We start from the raw sequence: 15912 nt of genomic DNA on the forward strand, positions 1-15912 counted from the left end.
CTACACACCTCTACATCTCTACACACCTCAACACACCTGTACACACCGCCACACACCTCTACACATCTCTACACACCTGTACACACCTCTACACACCTGTACACACCTGTACACACCTCAACACATCTCTACACATCTGTACACACCTCTACACATCTGTACACACCTCTACACACCTCTACACATCTCTACACACCGCCACACACCGCCACACACCTCTACATCTCTACACACCTGTACACACCTCAACACATCTCTACACACCTGTACACACCTCAACACATCTCTATACACCTCAACACACCTCCACACACCTCTACACATCTGTACATCTCTACACACCTGTACACACCTCTACACACCTGTACACACCTCCACACATATACACATCTCTACACACCTGTACACACCTCTACACACCTGTACACACCTCCACACATATACACATCTCTACACATCTGTACACACCTCTACACACCTCTACACATCTCTACACACTTGTACACACGTCTACACACCTCTACACACCTGTACACCTCTACACACCTGTACACATCTCTACACACCTGTTCACACCTCAACACATCTCCACACCTCTACACACCTGTACACACCTCTACACACCTGTACATCTCTACACACCTGTACACATCTCTACACACCTGTACACACCTCAACACATATACACATCTCTACACACCTGTACACACCTCTACACACCTGTACACACCTCCACACATATACACATCTCTACACATCTGTACACACCTCTACACACCTTTATACATCTCTACACACTTGTACACACGTCTACACACCTCTACACACCTGTACACCTCTACACACCTGTACACATCTCTACACACCTGTTCACACCTCAACACATCTCCACACCTCTACACACCTGTACACACCTCTACACACCTGTACATCTCTACACACCTGTACACATCTCTACACACCTGTACACACCTCAACACATCTCTACACACCTCAACACACCTGTACACCCTCATTACATTTACATTTACATTTACATTTGTGGCATTTAGCAGACGCCCTTATCCATAGCGACGTACAAAACCTCCACACATATACACATCTCTACACTTCTGTACACTCCTTTACACATCTCTACACTCCTGTACACTCCTTTACACATCTCTACACACTTGTACACCGTCTACACACCTCTACACACCTGTACACCTCTACACACCTGTACACATCTCTACACACCTGTACACACCTCAACACACCTCAACACACCTCAACACACCTGTACACACCTCTACACACCTCTACACACCTCTACACACCTCTACACACCTGTACACCTCTACACATCTCTACACACCTGTACACAACTTAACACACATATACACATCTCTACACACCTCAACACACCTCTACACATCTCTACACCCCTGTACACAACTCCACACTCCTGTACACATCTCAACACACATATACACATCTCTACACTATTTGTCACATCTCTACACACCTCTGCACACCTGTACACACCTGTACACACCTCTGCACACCTGTACACACCTGTACACACCTGTACACATCTCTGCACATCTCTGCACACCTGTACACACCTATACACCTTTGCACACCTGTACACTCCTCTACTTACCTCTAAACATTTCTACACATCTCCACACACCTCCACATACATGTACACACCTCTACACACCTTTATACATCTCTACACACCTTTACATGCATGTACACCCTTTTACACACCTGTACTCACCTTGACACACATATATATATATATATATATATATATATATATATATATATATATATATATACACACACCACTACACACCTTTATACATCTTTACACACCGCTACACACATCTAGATGTGCTTGTTTATACCTGTGTACACCTGAACCCGCTGCTACACTGATTATTATTCCTCTTATTACAGATAGCTGCCATGCAGGCAGGTCTGATGAAGGTGGTTCCTCAGGCAGTATTGGATCTTTTGACATGGCAGGAAGTGGAAAAGAAAGTGTGTGGAGATCCAGAAATCACTGTGGAAGCTCTCAAACGCCTGAGTGAGTCACTGATTTATAAATAAACACCCATTTATTTCTTTAAACAACACGTCACATTTCCTTCATTTATCCCCTGTGACGTGTTTATAACGGTGACGTTTTTGGAAGAGTGACGTCATAATGGTGTTGTGACACTGATTTGTGACTGTGTTTGTTGCGGTGTTTGTGACTGTGTTTGTGATGGTGTTTATCTCTCTCTCAGCTCGTTATGAAGATTTGGAACAGAATGATGTCAGAGTTCAGCACCTGTGGGAGGCCCTGACCAACTTCACCAACGGTCAGAAAATCACTTCTCAAACCATCTATACCACAGGACTCACCAACCGCTACCTGAGTGTTACCTGAGCGATTAATGTGTGTGTGTGTTTGTGTGTGTGTGTGTGTGTGTGTGTGTGTGTGTGTGTGTTTTGGTTATCAGAGGACCGCAGCAGATTCCTGAGGTTTGTGACGGGCCGAAGTCGTCTTCCTGCACCCATCTACATCTTCCCTGATAAACAAGGGTAAAAAAACAGAGTGTGTGTGTGTGTGTGTGTGTGTGTGTGTGTGTGTGTTATCATAAAGTTTCAAGTAATAAGTAAAGTAATACATTGTGTATTTTTAATCAGGTCTGAAACCACAGACGCTCTGCCTCAGTCCTCGACTTGTTCCAGTACACTCTATTTACCAAAATACCCAAGGTGACCTTTCCTTACATTACAGAGCACTTTATCACAGGAAGTGTGGCTTATATGTCATATATGAGTTTCCTTAAACGTGTGTGTGTGTGTGTGTGTGTGTGTGTGTGTGTGTGTGTTTTATGCAGTGCTAAGGTGTGTGAGGAGAAACTCCGCTACGCTGCATATAACTGTGTGGCTATCGACACAGACATGAGTCCGTGGGAAGAGTAACAGATACGTGCCATAATTCTGGAACAGTAACTGTAACACAAGTCTGCACAATCGCACCTCTCCTCCCCCACTCCATTTATATATAAACATCTGTACAATATAAAATACATTAAACTTTAATCTCACAACCTCAGGTGTCCTTTTACTTTCATTTCAAATCTACTTATTTATTCAGAGTAAATCTGCCTGTAATCCACACATTATCCGTCTGTTATCCGTCTGTTATTAGTCTAGAATCCGTCTGTAATCCATCTGTTATTCGTCTAGAATCCGTTTGTAATCCACCTGTAATCCGTCTAGAATCCGTCTGTTATTTGTCTGTTATTCATCTAGAATCTGTTTGTAATCCACCTGTAATCCGTCTAGAATCCGTCTGTTATTCGTCTAGAATCTGTTTGTAATCCACCTGTAATCCGTCTAGAATCCGTCTGTTATTCGTCTAGAATCCGTCTGTATTCCACCTGTAATGACGGAATAGATGTGCAGTGTGAGACAGAGCTGGGCCACAAACATCAACTCCAACTCAGGCTGTCACTTGTAGAGAAACGAGAGACGGATTGACAGGTGGATCAACATCCACAGCAGAGTGAAATCCTCCACAAGGCAGGGACGGTGGCTGGATGGTTGTCTTGTGTTGGCCGGACCCAAGCAATCATCTAATCAGACCTCATCTGTCCCAAAGCCTGAGGTTTCTCTCAGTAAGGGATTTCTGAAGAGCAAAATGATTGTTTAGGTCTCATGTTGTGTCATGTATTGAGGCAGAAGTGGGAATCATACGGTGGCTGAGAAGTGCAAAACACATGAACAAAAATCCGAAAACAAAATAATAAATCCAAAAACAAAAAAAAATCGAAAACAAAACGACAATTCAGACAAAGTGTAAAAGTAAAAGGGAGGTATAGTGTGTGAACACCTGTCATTTAATATATACAGGAAATTCAATCTTATAACTTTGTTTCTTGTACATGTGTAAAATTCTCCATTTACTTTAAAATATTAACAGAAGTAAACATTGCCTGTATATATACAGTATAAACTAAATGACAGGTGTCTCATCCAATGATCGGTTTATTCACACACTATACCTCCCTTTTCTGCTTTGTCTAAATTGTCCTTTTTATTATTTAGTTTTTGTGTTTAATTTGTTTTTGCATTTATTATTTTGTTTTCAGATTTGTTGTTGTTTTTTAATTTGTGTAACTTACACATGATTAAGCGATTAAAAAACAGAAAACTGTGCTAATAAATTCTCTTTTATAAAACTTTATTTTATTTATAAATCCAGTAAAATAGTTTTGTTCAGTTTTGCTTGTGAAAACATGTAACATAACTTTACTAACAGATAAATAAGGATTATTTGTTCCCATGTATTTAGTTTTTATTCCTTTAGAGTTACGGAGTCCTGATGATGTTAGTAAGTTGTTTAAAGCCGTGTTGATTATTCACAGGTTCTACTGAGGCACATGGAACACCAGCTTCTTCCTCAGGGTGAACTTCTGTACAGGCATCTGTTTGACTTTACACTGATCATGGACTCCAACTTTTTTACTGACTTCCTCATTGACCCTGAGAAGGATCGAGTAGATATCTTCACCCCTGAAAAATACACAACAACAGGAAACCTTTAGCAACAATAATCCTGCACTACACACCTGAGCAGTTCTAATTAACATTGTCTCGTCTCGTCTCGTCTCGTCTCGTCTCGGTGCTCCTTTACATTCAGCAGCTTTATTCAATAACAGGAATGTTGTTAAACGAGTCACATGACTGCAGTAGAGCAAAGGCCATGTTCATATCACCAAGCTGAAGCAACACAAACCTGATTTTCTGTTGTGATGTGAGTTTTTAATTTGAATAATTTTTCATTGGAAGAGATCAGGTGTGCCAGGCAAACTATCCAATTATATTTAATTGGTCCATAAAATTCATATTTAGTTTTTTCAGATATAAATTTCCATTGCTGAGCATCTGAGTCTGTGATGTAGCGACTGGCAGAGTAATGAAAATACTCCTCCATGCCAGTGGGTGGCAGGAGGTGGCATAATAATGCCCTTGCTTATTCATGACAATACAATTAATGATGCACGTGTCATGTTGTGAAAAGAAATTTGAAAAGGAAAAAGTGCAAACTCTGAACTGAGCCCTGGAGAAAGTTCTGACCCAGATGAAGGCCTTGGTATCTTCTTCTTCTTCTTTCGGCTTCTGCCATTAGGGGCAACACAGTGGATCATCAGTCTCCATACCCCCTGTCCTCTACATCTGCCTCTTTCACACCAACTACCTGCATGTCTTCACTCACCACATCCATGCTATCACTCTTCTCCACCCACTCCACCCAGCCTGCACTCTTTTCTTCACTTCTCTAACACACTCTCCATTACTTTACACTGTTGACCCCAGGTACCTGAACTCCTCCACCTTCTCCACCTCTTCTCCCTGCAACCGCACCCCTCCACTGCCCTCCCTCTCATTCACACACATGTACTCTGTCTTACTCCTACTGACTTTCATTCCCCTTCTCTCCAGCGTGTACCTCCACCTCTCCAGAATCTTCTCCACCTGCTCCCGACTCTCACCACAAATCACAATATCGTCCACAAACATCATAGTCCACAGAGACTCCTGTCTGACCTCGTCCTTCAACCTGCCGATCACCACTGCAACCAGGAAAGGGCTCAGAGCCGATCGTTGATGTAGTCCAACCCTTACCCTGAACCAGTCTGTGGTACCTACTGCACACTTCACTGCTGTCACGCTGTCCTCATACATGTCCTGCACCACCCTCACATACTTCTCTGACACACCAGACTTCCTCCTACAATACCACAACTCCTCTCTCCACCCTGTCGTACGCTTTCTCTAAATCCACAAACACACAATGCAGCTCCTTCCGACTTTCCACTCTTCATCCTCTTAATCGCTGCTCTCACTTCCTCCTTACTAATCCTATCCACTTCCTGCTTCACATCTCCACACCATCCAACCTTCTCTCTCTCTCATTTCCTCATTCATCAGCTGCTCAAAATACTCCCTCCATCTTCTCAACACACTCTCCTCACTAGTCAACACATTTCCATCTCCATCCTTTACTGCTCTAACTTGCAGCACATCCTTCCCAGCTCGGTCCCTCTGCCTGGACAATCGCTACAAATACTTTTCTCCTTCCTCAGTGTCCAACTTCTCCTACAGCTCCTCATATGTCTTTTCCTTGTCTTTCACCACATCCCTCTTCACCTGCTGCTGCATCTCTTTGTACTCCTGCCTACTTTTCTCATCACTCTGTCGATCCCAATTCTGTTTCTCCAACCTCTTTCTCCTTCTGCTCTCCTGCACTTCCTCATTCCACCACCACGTCTCTTTGTCTTCCTTTCTATTTCCAGATGTTACACCAAGTACCTTTCTAGCTGCCTCCCTCATCACTCCTGCAGTAGTTCCCCAGTCATCCAGCACCTCTTTTCCTTCTCTCTGTAGACGTCTTCCTCCTCTCCTTCTCCTCCTTCAGACAACAGCAGCCCAATTTACACTGGTACCCTGTTGGTTAATGATACCTGTGGTGGTTGTTGGTAACCCGGGCCTTGACCGATCTGCTATGAAATTCTGATTCCTGAGCCGTATATTTTATTTGGCACATGTTTTACGCTCGATGTCTTTCATAACAAAACCCTCCACATTTATCCGGGCCTGAGACCGACACTGAGAGTCACCTGACCTGTGTAACACTAATGACTGGGTTGGATGAAGGTCCTGGTATGTGGTGGTGAAAAGAAACACAGTTATGCTGAATATCCAGTGATTTACTGTCTGATTTGAGTTTTTATTGGTGTGAGGTATAGCAGTGAAATTCAGTATTTACCTTTGACAGTGTTTATTCAGCTGCTCACACAGAGACTGGATGAACCAGGAACCTGACGTGCCTCTAAACGAGTAGAAGCCTTTAACAGTCGATCTGGCCACGAGGAAATCTGCCTCAGCAGGGATGGTGATCTGCACAGCATCTGCTTCTAATTCTTCTTCCTCTTCGGTTTTCCCTCCTGCTTTCTCTGTACTGTGGCCATCAGCCTGGACTTTAACTAACAGCTGGTGCTGAATTCCACGGCAGGCCTGGATGAAGAACACTTTGGGCTTGTTGATCAGACTTGGGCAGAAAGTTCCGTTAAAAACTTCGTAGATGTCAGATCCTGAAACAATCTCTTCATCTGTTCCATAAACTCCATCAGTGGTGCCATGGCTGAGGATGCAGCACACGAAACAGTCACCTTCATGCTGCTTTCTGCTGTTTGTACTCAGGATGGTCTTCATCTGTTCTGCAGTTTGGTTCCTGTAAACCTCTGGAGTGAAACCCAGCCATTTAAACACCTTTATAAGAGCCTCTGAGAGAAACAAGAGAAAAACCGTCATTTATCACAGAGGCAGACTGAATTTACTCCCTGAAGATAGAAATATAATACATCTACACACCTTCATCCATATCAGATCCATGTCTGTACTTATCAGGGTGACCAAAGTCCATATTGTTGATGATCAGACAAACACCACGAGGTCTACTGGACATTTTATATTCAGAAATCTGAAAACACATGAATTATTAATAAAACATTACTGTAGCTCATTTTACTGTGAAGGTTTCTGTTCAGATCCTAAAGCAGGACGTGGAAGTGCAGCTTCTGAGTTCTGTGTGAATCTTTTATAGCAGGAAATGTGTTTTATAATCACCTCCTCAGCGTCCTTCACTCGACCTTCTGTAGAGAGAAAAACACAGAAACATGCTCATCACTGAGTGTCTCTAAAACACGGTGAAAGAGAAGAACGTTTCAGGTACAATTACTGGTACCGAGTGACTGTTGCTGAGATGTTTGTTGAGATGTTTGTTGAGATGGTTGATGAGATGTTTGTTGAGGTGTTTGTTGAGTTATGGAGAGCTCCTTCAGCTGAGGAAATATCTCCTGAAGATCTTCTTTCTCCAACAGCTTCAGAAGTTTCCGACACGTCTCATCACCCTTTCCCATCACATTATCCAGGAGGTTGATGATGATCTTCTCTCCTGTGTAGTTGGGCTGGTTGAGATTGTTGTAGTCACGCTTAGTGATGATGTTGTCGCTCTGGACGTGCTGTAAAACGATGCTGGAGTCGGTGGACAGAGTGTCGATGAGAAACACCTTGTTCTTACGCAACATCTCCATGACTAGAAGATACACATCAGAATGGTATCAAGTTCTCATCCACAGGAAATATAGGTGCAGTGTTTAGGAGCTTCAGATGATTTCAGGATGTTTTTACTTTACCTCAGTATTGAGGTGGTGCACACTAAATGATTAAAAGTATGTGCACCCCTGACCATCAAACCAATTGTTTCATCCCCAAACTGAAGCAGAAACCACAGGATTATTAAACATCACTGTAACATTACAATTCCTCTTCACTAGAACTAAGACTCCTCAACACTGCGAGCTCCATGAACACATGCTATGTGAAGTTTGGAATGGAAGAACTTCAGTGTCCTGCACAGATCCCTGACCTCCTCATCCCCACTGAACACCTCAGGGATGAACTCGACATCGATTAGGATTATGGAGTGAATTATGTCCATAAATCAGAAGCACATCTGCACTGTGTTTTCACCCAGAAACCCCGTAACTGAAAGAATTCCTGAAATAATCTGATTCCTCAGAATGATCCATACTGATAATTAGCTGGACTTCTGTCATGGACTGAATTTACCCCAAAACCTCTGAAAGACCCCATGTTTCTCAGCTCAGCCCAATCCTCCGTGTGCTCAGCTAACAGACCTTCAGTCCCACTGAATCCTCACCCTAAAATAACTGCCATTATTAATGCTTTATTTTCCTGATGTTAGAAGTTACAACTCAATAAGCAGGAAATTCGATGTGAGAGAGAAAGAAAGAGTTTCCACCTCATTACACACAGCGTTCCTTTTCCATTCTACTGTATATCATAACCAGTAGAAGATGATCCTGAGGTTTCTTACCTTCAGTGTGGCAGTGATCTCACTCTCACAAGCAGATGTGGAAGGTTTCTCAGTGTTTTCTCTCTGAGCTTCTCTGTGGCACTGAGAACAAATAGGGGTGGAGTTAAACGACTGCTTATGACGAATGTATTCTAAGTTTATAACCACAGTACGGAAGAGGAAGTTTAGGAATAAATATGTGCACACACACACACACACACACACACACACACACACACACACACACAGTCATACAACCTCAATTCAAAAAAAGTTTGCACACTGTGTAAAATGTATATAAAAGTTAAATGCAATGTTTTGCAAATGCATATTTTCTTCACACTAGAACACAGAAAACATCAGTGAGCTTTGGCCGAGAGCATGAGAGCATGGTGGTGTTTCAGGATCATGTTTACGCATGCCGTCTTCTTTGCATGATAGAAATTTTACCTGAATTTGTAGATGTAGTAGTTTTGGTTATATACTGCATATTCAAGGTTTAAAAATGCAGTCAATAAAATCACAATCTATTATATATATATAAAAATACACAAACCCGATTCCAAAAAAAGTTACAAATTGTGACTAAAAAAGGAATGCAATAATTTACAAATCTCATAAACTTATATTTTATTCACAATAGAATATAAAAACATATCAAATGTTGAAAGTGAGACATTTTGAAATGTCATGCCAAATATTGTCTCATTTTGGATTTCATGAGAGCTACACATTCCAAAAAAGTTGGGACAGGGAGCAATAAGAGGCCGGAAAAGTGAAATGTACATATAAGGAACAGCTGGAGGAGCAATTTACAACTTATTAGGTCACTTGGCAACATGATTGGGTATAAAAAGCCTCTCAGAGTGGCAGTGTCTCTCAGAAGTCCAGATGGGCAGAGGATCACCAATTCCCCCAATGCTGCGGTGAGAAATAGTGGAGCAACATCAGAAAGGAGTTTCTCAGAGAAAAATTGCAAAGAGTTCGAGGTTCTCATCATCTACAGTGCATCATATCATCCAAAGATTCAGAGAATCTGGAACAATCTCTGTGTGTAAGGGTCAAGGCCTGAAAACCAGACTGGATGCCTGTGATCTTTAGGCCCTTAGACGCCACTGCATCACATACAGGAATGCTACTGTAATGGAAATCACAACATGGGCTCAGGAGAACTTCCAGAAAACATTGTTGGTGAGCACAATCCACCGTGCCATTCGCCGTCTCCGGCTAAAACTCTATAGGTCAAAAAAGAAGCCGTATCTAAACATGATCCAGAAGCTCAGGCGTTTTCTCTGGGCCACGGCTCATTTAAAATGGACTGTGGCAAAGTGAAAAACTGTTCTGTGGTCAGACAAATCAAAATTTGAAGTTCTTTTTGGAAAACTGGGACGCCATGTCATCCGGACTAAAGAGGATCAGGACAACCCAAGTTGTTCTCAGCGCTCAGTTCAGAAGCCTGCATCTCTGATGGTATGGGGTTGCATGAGTGTGTGTGGCATGGGCAGCTGCACATCTGGAAAAGCATCATCAATGCTGAAATGTATATCCAAGTTCTAGAACAACATGTGCTCCCATCCAGACGTCGTCTCTTTCAGGGAAGATCTTGCTTTTTCCAACATGACAATGCCAGACCACATACTGCATCACTTACAACATCATGGCTGTGTAGAAGAAGGATCCGGGTACTGAAATGTCCACCTGCAGTCCAGATCTTTCACCCAGAGAAAACATTTGGTGCATCATGGAGAGGAAGATGATAGAAGACCTGAGACAGTTGAGCAACTAGAAGCCTGTATTAGACAAGAATGGGAGAACATTCCTATTCCTAAACTTGAGCAACTTGTTTCCTCAGTCACCAGAGGTGTACAGACTGTTATAAAGAGAAAAGGGGACACATTACTCACTACACACTACACACTACACACTACTCACTACACACTACTCACTACACACTACTAACTACTCACTACACACTATTCACTACTAACTACTCACTACACACTACTCACTACACACTACACACTACTCACTACACACCACAAACTACACATTACTCACTGCACACTACTCACTACACACACACTACTCACTAAACACTACTCACTGCACACTACTCACTACACTACTCACTACACTACTCACTACTAACTACTCACCACACACTACTCACTACACACTAAACACTACTCAGTACACACTACACTACTCACTGCACACACTACACACTACTCACTACAAACCACTCACTCACTACACACTACTCACTAAACACTACACACTGTTTACTACTCACTACACACTACTCACTACACACTACTCACTGCACTATTTACTACTCACTACACACTGTTACTACAAACTACACACTACTCACTGCACACTGTTTACTGACTACTCACTGCACACTACTAACTACTCACCACACTACTCACTAAACACTACTCACTACACACTACTCACTACACACTATTTACTACACACTACTCACTCACACTACTCACTACACACTACTCATTACACTACACACTACACACTGTTTACTACTCACTGCACACTACTCACTGTTTACTACTCACTACTCACTACACTACTAACTACACACTGCACTACTAACTACACACTACTCACTGCACTATTTACTACAAACCTACTCACTGCACACTGTTTACTACTACTCACTGCACTACTCACTACACACTATTCACTACTAACTACTCACTACACTATTTACTACAAACCTACTCACTGCACACTGTTACTACTACTCACTGCACACTGCACACTATTTACTACACACTACTTACTACACACTATTTACTACTCATAACACACTATTTACTACAAACTACTCACTACACACTATTTACTACAAACCTACTCACTACACTATTTACTACACACTACTCACTACACTGTTACTACAAACTACTCACTGCACTACTCACTACACACTACACACTATTTACTACTCATTACACACTACTCACTGCACTATTTACTACAAACTACTCACTGCACACTATTTACTACTCATTACACACTACACACTATACACTACTCACTGCACACTATTTACTACAAACTACTCACTACACACTGTTTACTACAAACCTACTCACTGCACACTACTAACTACAAACTACTCACTACACACACTCACTACACTACACACTACTCACTGCACTGTTACTACTCACTGCACACTACTCACTATTTACTACAAACTACTCACTACACACTACTCACTATTTACTACAAACTACTCACTACAAACTACTCACTACACACTACTCACTGCACACACTATTTACTACTCATTACACACTACTCACTACACACTATTTACTACAAACCACTCACTCACTACACACACCACTCACTACTCACTCACTACACACTACTCACTACACACTATTTACTACAAACTACTCACCACTCACTACACACCACTCACTGCACACTATTTACTACAACTACTCACTACTCACTCACACACTACTCACCACTACACACTATTTACTACTCATTACACACTACACTACTCACTCACTACACACTTTACTACAAACTACTCACTACACACTATTTACTACTACTCACTACTTACTACACACTGTTTACTACACACTACTAACTGCACACTACTCACTGCACACTATTTACTACTCACTGCACACACTATTTACTACACACTGTTTACTACAAACTACTCACTACACTATTTACTACAAACTACTCACTGCACACTACTCACTACACACTGTTTACTACAAACTACTCACTACACACTATTTACTACTCATTACACTACTCACTACACACTATTTACTACAACTACTCACTACACACTACTCACTACACACTGCTACTCATTACACTACTCACTGCACACTGTTTACCTGGGCTACTCACTACTCACTGCACACTATTTACTGAGCTACTCACTGCACACTCACTACACACTGCACTGTTTACTACTCACTGCACTACTACTCATTGCACACTACTCACTGTTTACTACACTACTCACTGCACTACTAACTACACTACTCACTCACTGCACTATTTACTACTCACTGCACACTGTTTACCTGGGCTACTCACTGCACACTGTTTACCTGGGCTACTCACTACACTGCTCACTACTCACTGCACTATTTACTACACACTGTTTACTGAGCTACTCACTGCACTGCTCACTGCACTACTCACTGCACTGTTTACTACTCACTGCACACTGTTTACCTGGGCTACTCACTGCACACTGCTCACTGCACTGCTCACTGCACTGTTTACTACTACTCACTGCTCACTGCACTGCTCACTACTCACTGCTCACTGCACACTGTTTACTACTCATTACACTACTCACTGCACTGCTCACTACTCACTGCACTATTTACTACTCATTACACTACTCACTGCACTGTTTACTACTCACTGCTCACTACACACTACTACTCATTGCACACTACTCACTACACACTATTTACTACAAACCACCACTACACACACTACTCACACACTATTTACTACAAACTACTCACTACTCACTACACACTGCTCACTACACACTACTAACTACACACCACTCACTCACACACTATTTACTACTCACTACACACTACTCACTACACACTATTTACTACAAACTACTCACCACTACACACTACTCACTACACACTATTTACTACACACTACTCACTGCACACTATTTACTACAAACTACTCACTACAAACCACTCACCACACACCACTCACTACACACTATTTACTACTCATTACACACTACTCACTACACACTATTTACTACAAACCACTCACCACACACTACTACTCATTACACACCACTCACTACACACTATTTACTACACACTACACACCACTCACTACACACCATTTACTACACACTACTCACTACACACCACTCACTATTTACTACTCACTCTCACTACACACTACACACACTACACACCATTTACTACACACCACCACTACACACTATTTACTACTCATTACACACTACACACTACTCACTACACACTATTTACCACACACTACTCACTCACACACTACTCACTGCACACTATTTACCACACACTACTCACTACACACTACTCACTACACACTATTTACTACTCACTACACACTACACACTATTTACTACTCACTACACACCACTCACTACACACTATTTACTACACACCACTCACTACACACTGCTCACTATACACCATTTACTACTCACCACTACTCACTACACACCACTCACTACACCACTCACTATTTACTACTCACTACACACCACACACTATTTACTACACCTACTTACTACACACCACTCACTACACACTATTTACTACTCACTACATACGACTCACTACACACTATTTACCACACACCACTCACTACACACTGCTCACTACACACTGTTTACTACTCACCACACACCACTCACTACACACCATTTACTACTCACTGCACACACTCACTGCACACTATTTACTACACCACTCACTACACACTACTCACTACACACTATTTACTACTCACTCACACACCACTCACACACCATTTACTACACACCACTCACTACACACTACACACTGTTACTACTCACTACTCACACACACACACTACTCACTACACACCACTCACTACACACCATTTACTACTCACTACTGACTACACACTACTCACTACACACTATTTACCACACACTACTCACTACACACTACTCACTGCACACTATTTACCACACACTACTCACTACACACCACTCACTACACACCATTTACTACTCACTACACACTACACACTATTTACTACTCACTACACACCACTCACTACACACCATTTACTACACACACCACTCACACACTGCTCACTATACACCATTTACTACTCACCACCACCACACACCACTCACTACACACCATTTACTACTCACTACACACTACACACTATTTACTACACCCACTTACTACACACCACTCACTACACCATTTACTACACACTACTCACTACATCGACTCACTACACACTTTACTACACACCACCACCACACACTGCTCACTACACACTGTTTACTACTCACCACACACTACTCACTACACACCATTTACTACTCACCACACACTACACACTTTACTACACACTACTAACTACACACTACTCACTCACACACCATTTACTACTCACTCACTACACACCACTCACTCACACTATTTACTACACACCACTCACTACACACTACACACCATTTACTACTCACTACTCACTACACACTACTCACTACACACTACTCACTACACCATTTACTACTCACTACTGACTACACACTACTACTCACTACACCATTTACTACACACCACTCACTCACACACTGCTCACTATACACCATTTAGTACTCACTACACACCACTCACTCACACACCATTTACTACTCACTCACTACACACCACTCACTACACACTATTTACTACACACCACACACTATTTACTACTCACTACACACTACTCACTACACACCATTTACTACTCACTACTCACTACACACTACTCACTACACACTATTTACTACACACTACACACTATTTACTACTCACTACACACTACTCACTACACACTATTTACTACTCACTACACACTACACACTACACACTATTTACTACTCACTACTCCAAGGGTGGCCAACCCGCGGCTCGCGAGCTGCATGCGGCTCTTTGGCTGGTTTCATGAGTTTTAATGTGCGTGTTCGCTTTGCTTAAGTTCAATACGGTATTTTTAAGACCTAAATGAGCTTGCCCCTACTGGGAAACTTTGCGGTATATCAGACCATGGCATGAGGCCAATCATAAATTACAGAGATGCGCCGAAAATTTTCGGCTGAAATACCTAAATCACCGAAACAACACGCAGAAACACAATTGTAATGACGCAATAAAAAAGCGCAGCAGCACACGGTTATCTGGATAAGAGCA

The 15912-nt window shown here is 42.1% G+C and overlaps 2 protein-coding genes across 5 annotated transcripts in view; one reads left to right on the forward strand and one right to left on the reverse strand.

Annotated features, from left to right (window-relative positions):
- The window catches only part of hectd3 (HECT domain containing 3), a 21697-nt gene extending 18605 nt beyond the window's left edge, over positions 1 to 3092 (forward strand). For both annotated transcript variants that reach the window (XM_046862692.1, XM_046862693.1), the window contains exons 17-21: positions 1948 to 2077; positions 2280 to 2354; positions 2496 to 2577; positions 2683 to 2754; positions 2880 to 3092. In XM_046862692.1, coding sequence (XP_046718648.1) covers positions 1948 to 2077; positions 2280 to 2354; positions 2496 to 2577; positions 2683 to 2754; positions 2880 to 2964 — 444 coding nt within the window. In that variant the 3' untranslated portion in view covers positions 2965 to 3092. The remainder of the gene's footprint in view (positions 1 to 1947; positions 2078 to 2279; positions 2355 to 2495; positions 2578 to 2682; positions 2755 to 2879) is intronic.
- Positions 3093 to 4211: 1119 nt separating this feature from the next.
- Positions 4212 to 15626, reverse strand: LOC124394465 (caspase-8-like). Of its 3 annotated transcripts, XM_046862697.1 has the most exons (7): positions 15608 to 15626; positions 8951 to 9031; positions 7796 to 8146; positions 7678 to 7703; positions 7423 to 7531; positions 6818 to 7334; positions 4212 to 4560 (listed from the first exon to the last, which is right to left on the reverse strand). In XM_046862697.1, exons 3-7 carry the CDS (start codon positions 8142 to 8144, stop codon positions 4416 to 4418), a joined length of 1146 nt encoding a protein of 381 aa, XP_046718653.1. In that variant the 5' UTR covers positions 8145 to 8146; positions 8951 to 9031; positions 15608 to 15626; the 3' UTR covers positions 4212 to 4415. The 3 variants fall into 3 exon arrangements, with proteins under 3 accessions (XP_046718653.1, XP_046718652.1, XP_046718654.1); XM_046862696.1 differs by lacking the exon at positions 15608 to 15626 and having other exon boundaries at positions 8951 to 9078; XM_046862698.1 differs by lacking the exons at positions 8951 to 9031; positions 15608 to 15626 and adding an exon at positions 8247 to 8911.
- Positions 15627 to 15912: the final 286 nt, after the last annotated feature.

Source organism: Silurus meridionalis, chromosome 12, assembly GCF_014805685.1.
Source record: "Silurus meridionalis isolate SWU-2019-XX chromosome 12, ASM1480568v1, whole genome shotgun sequence".
NCBI lineage: Eukaryota > Metazoa > Chordata > Actinopteri > Siluriformes > Siluridae > Silurus > Silurus meridionalis.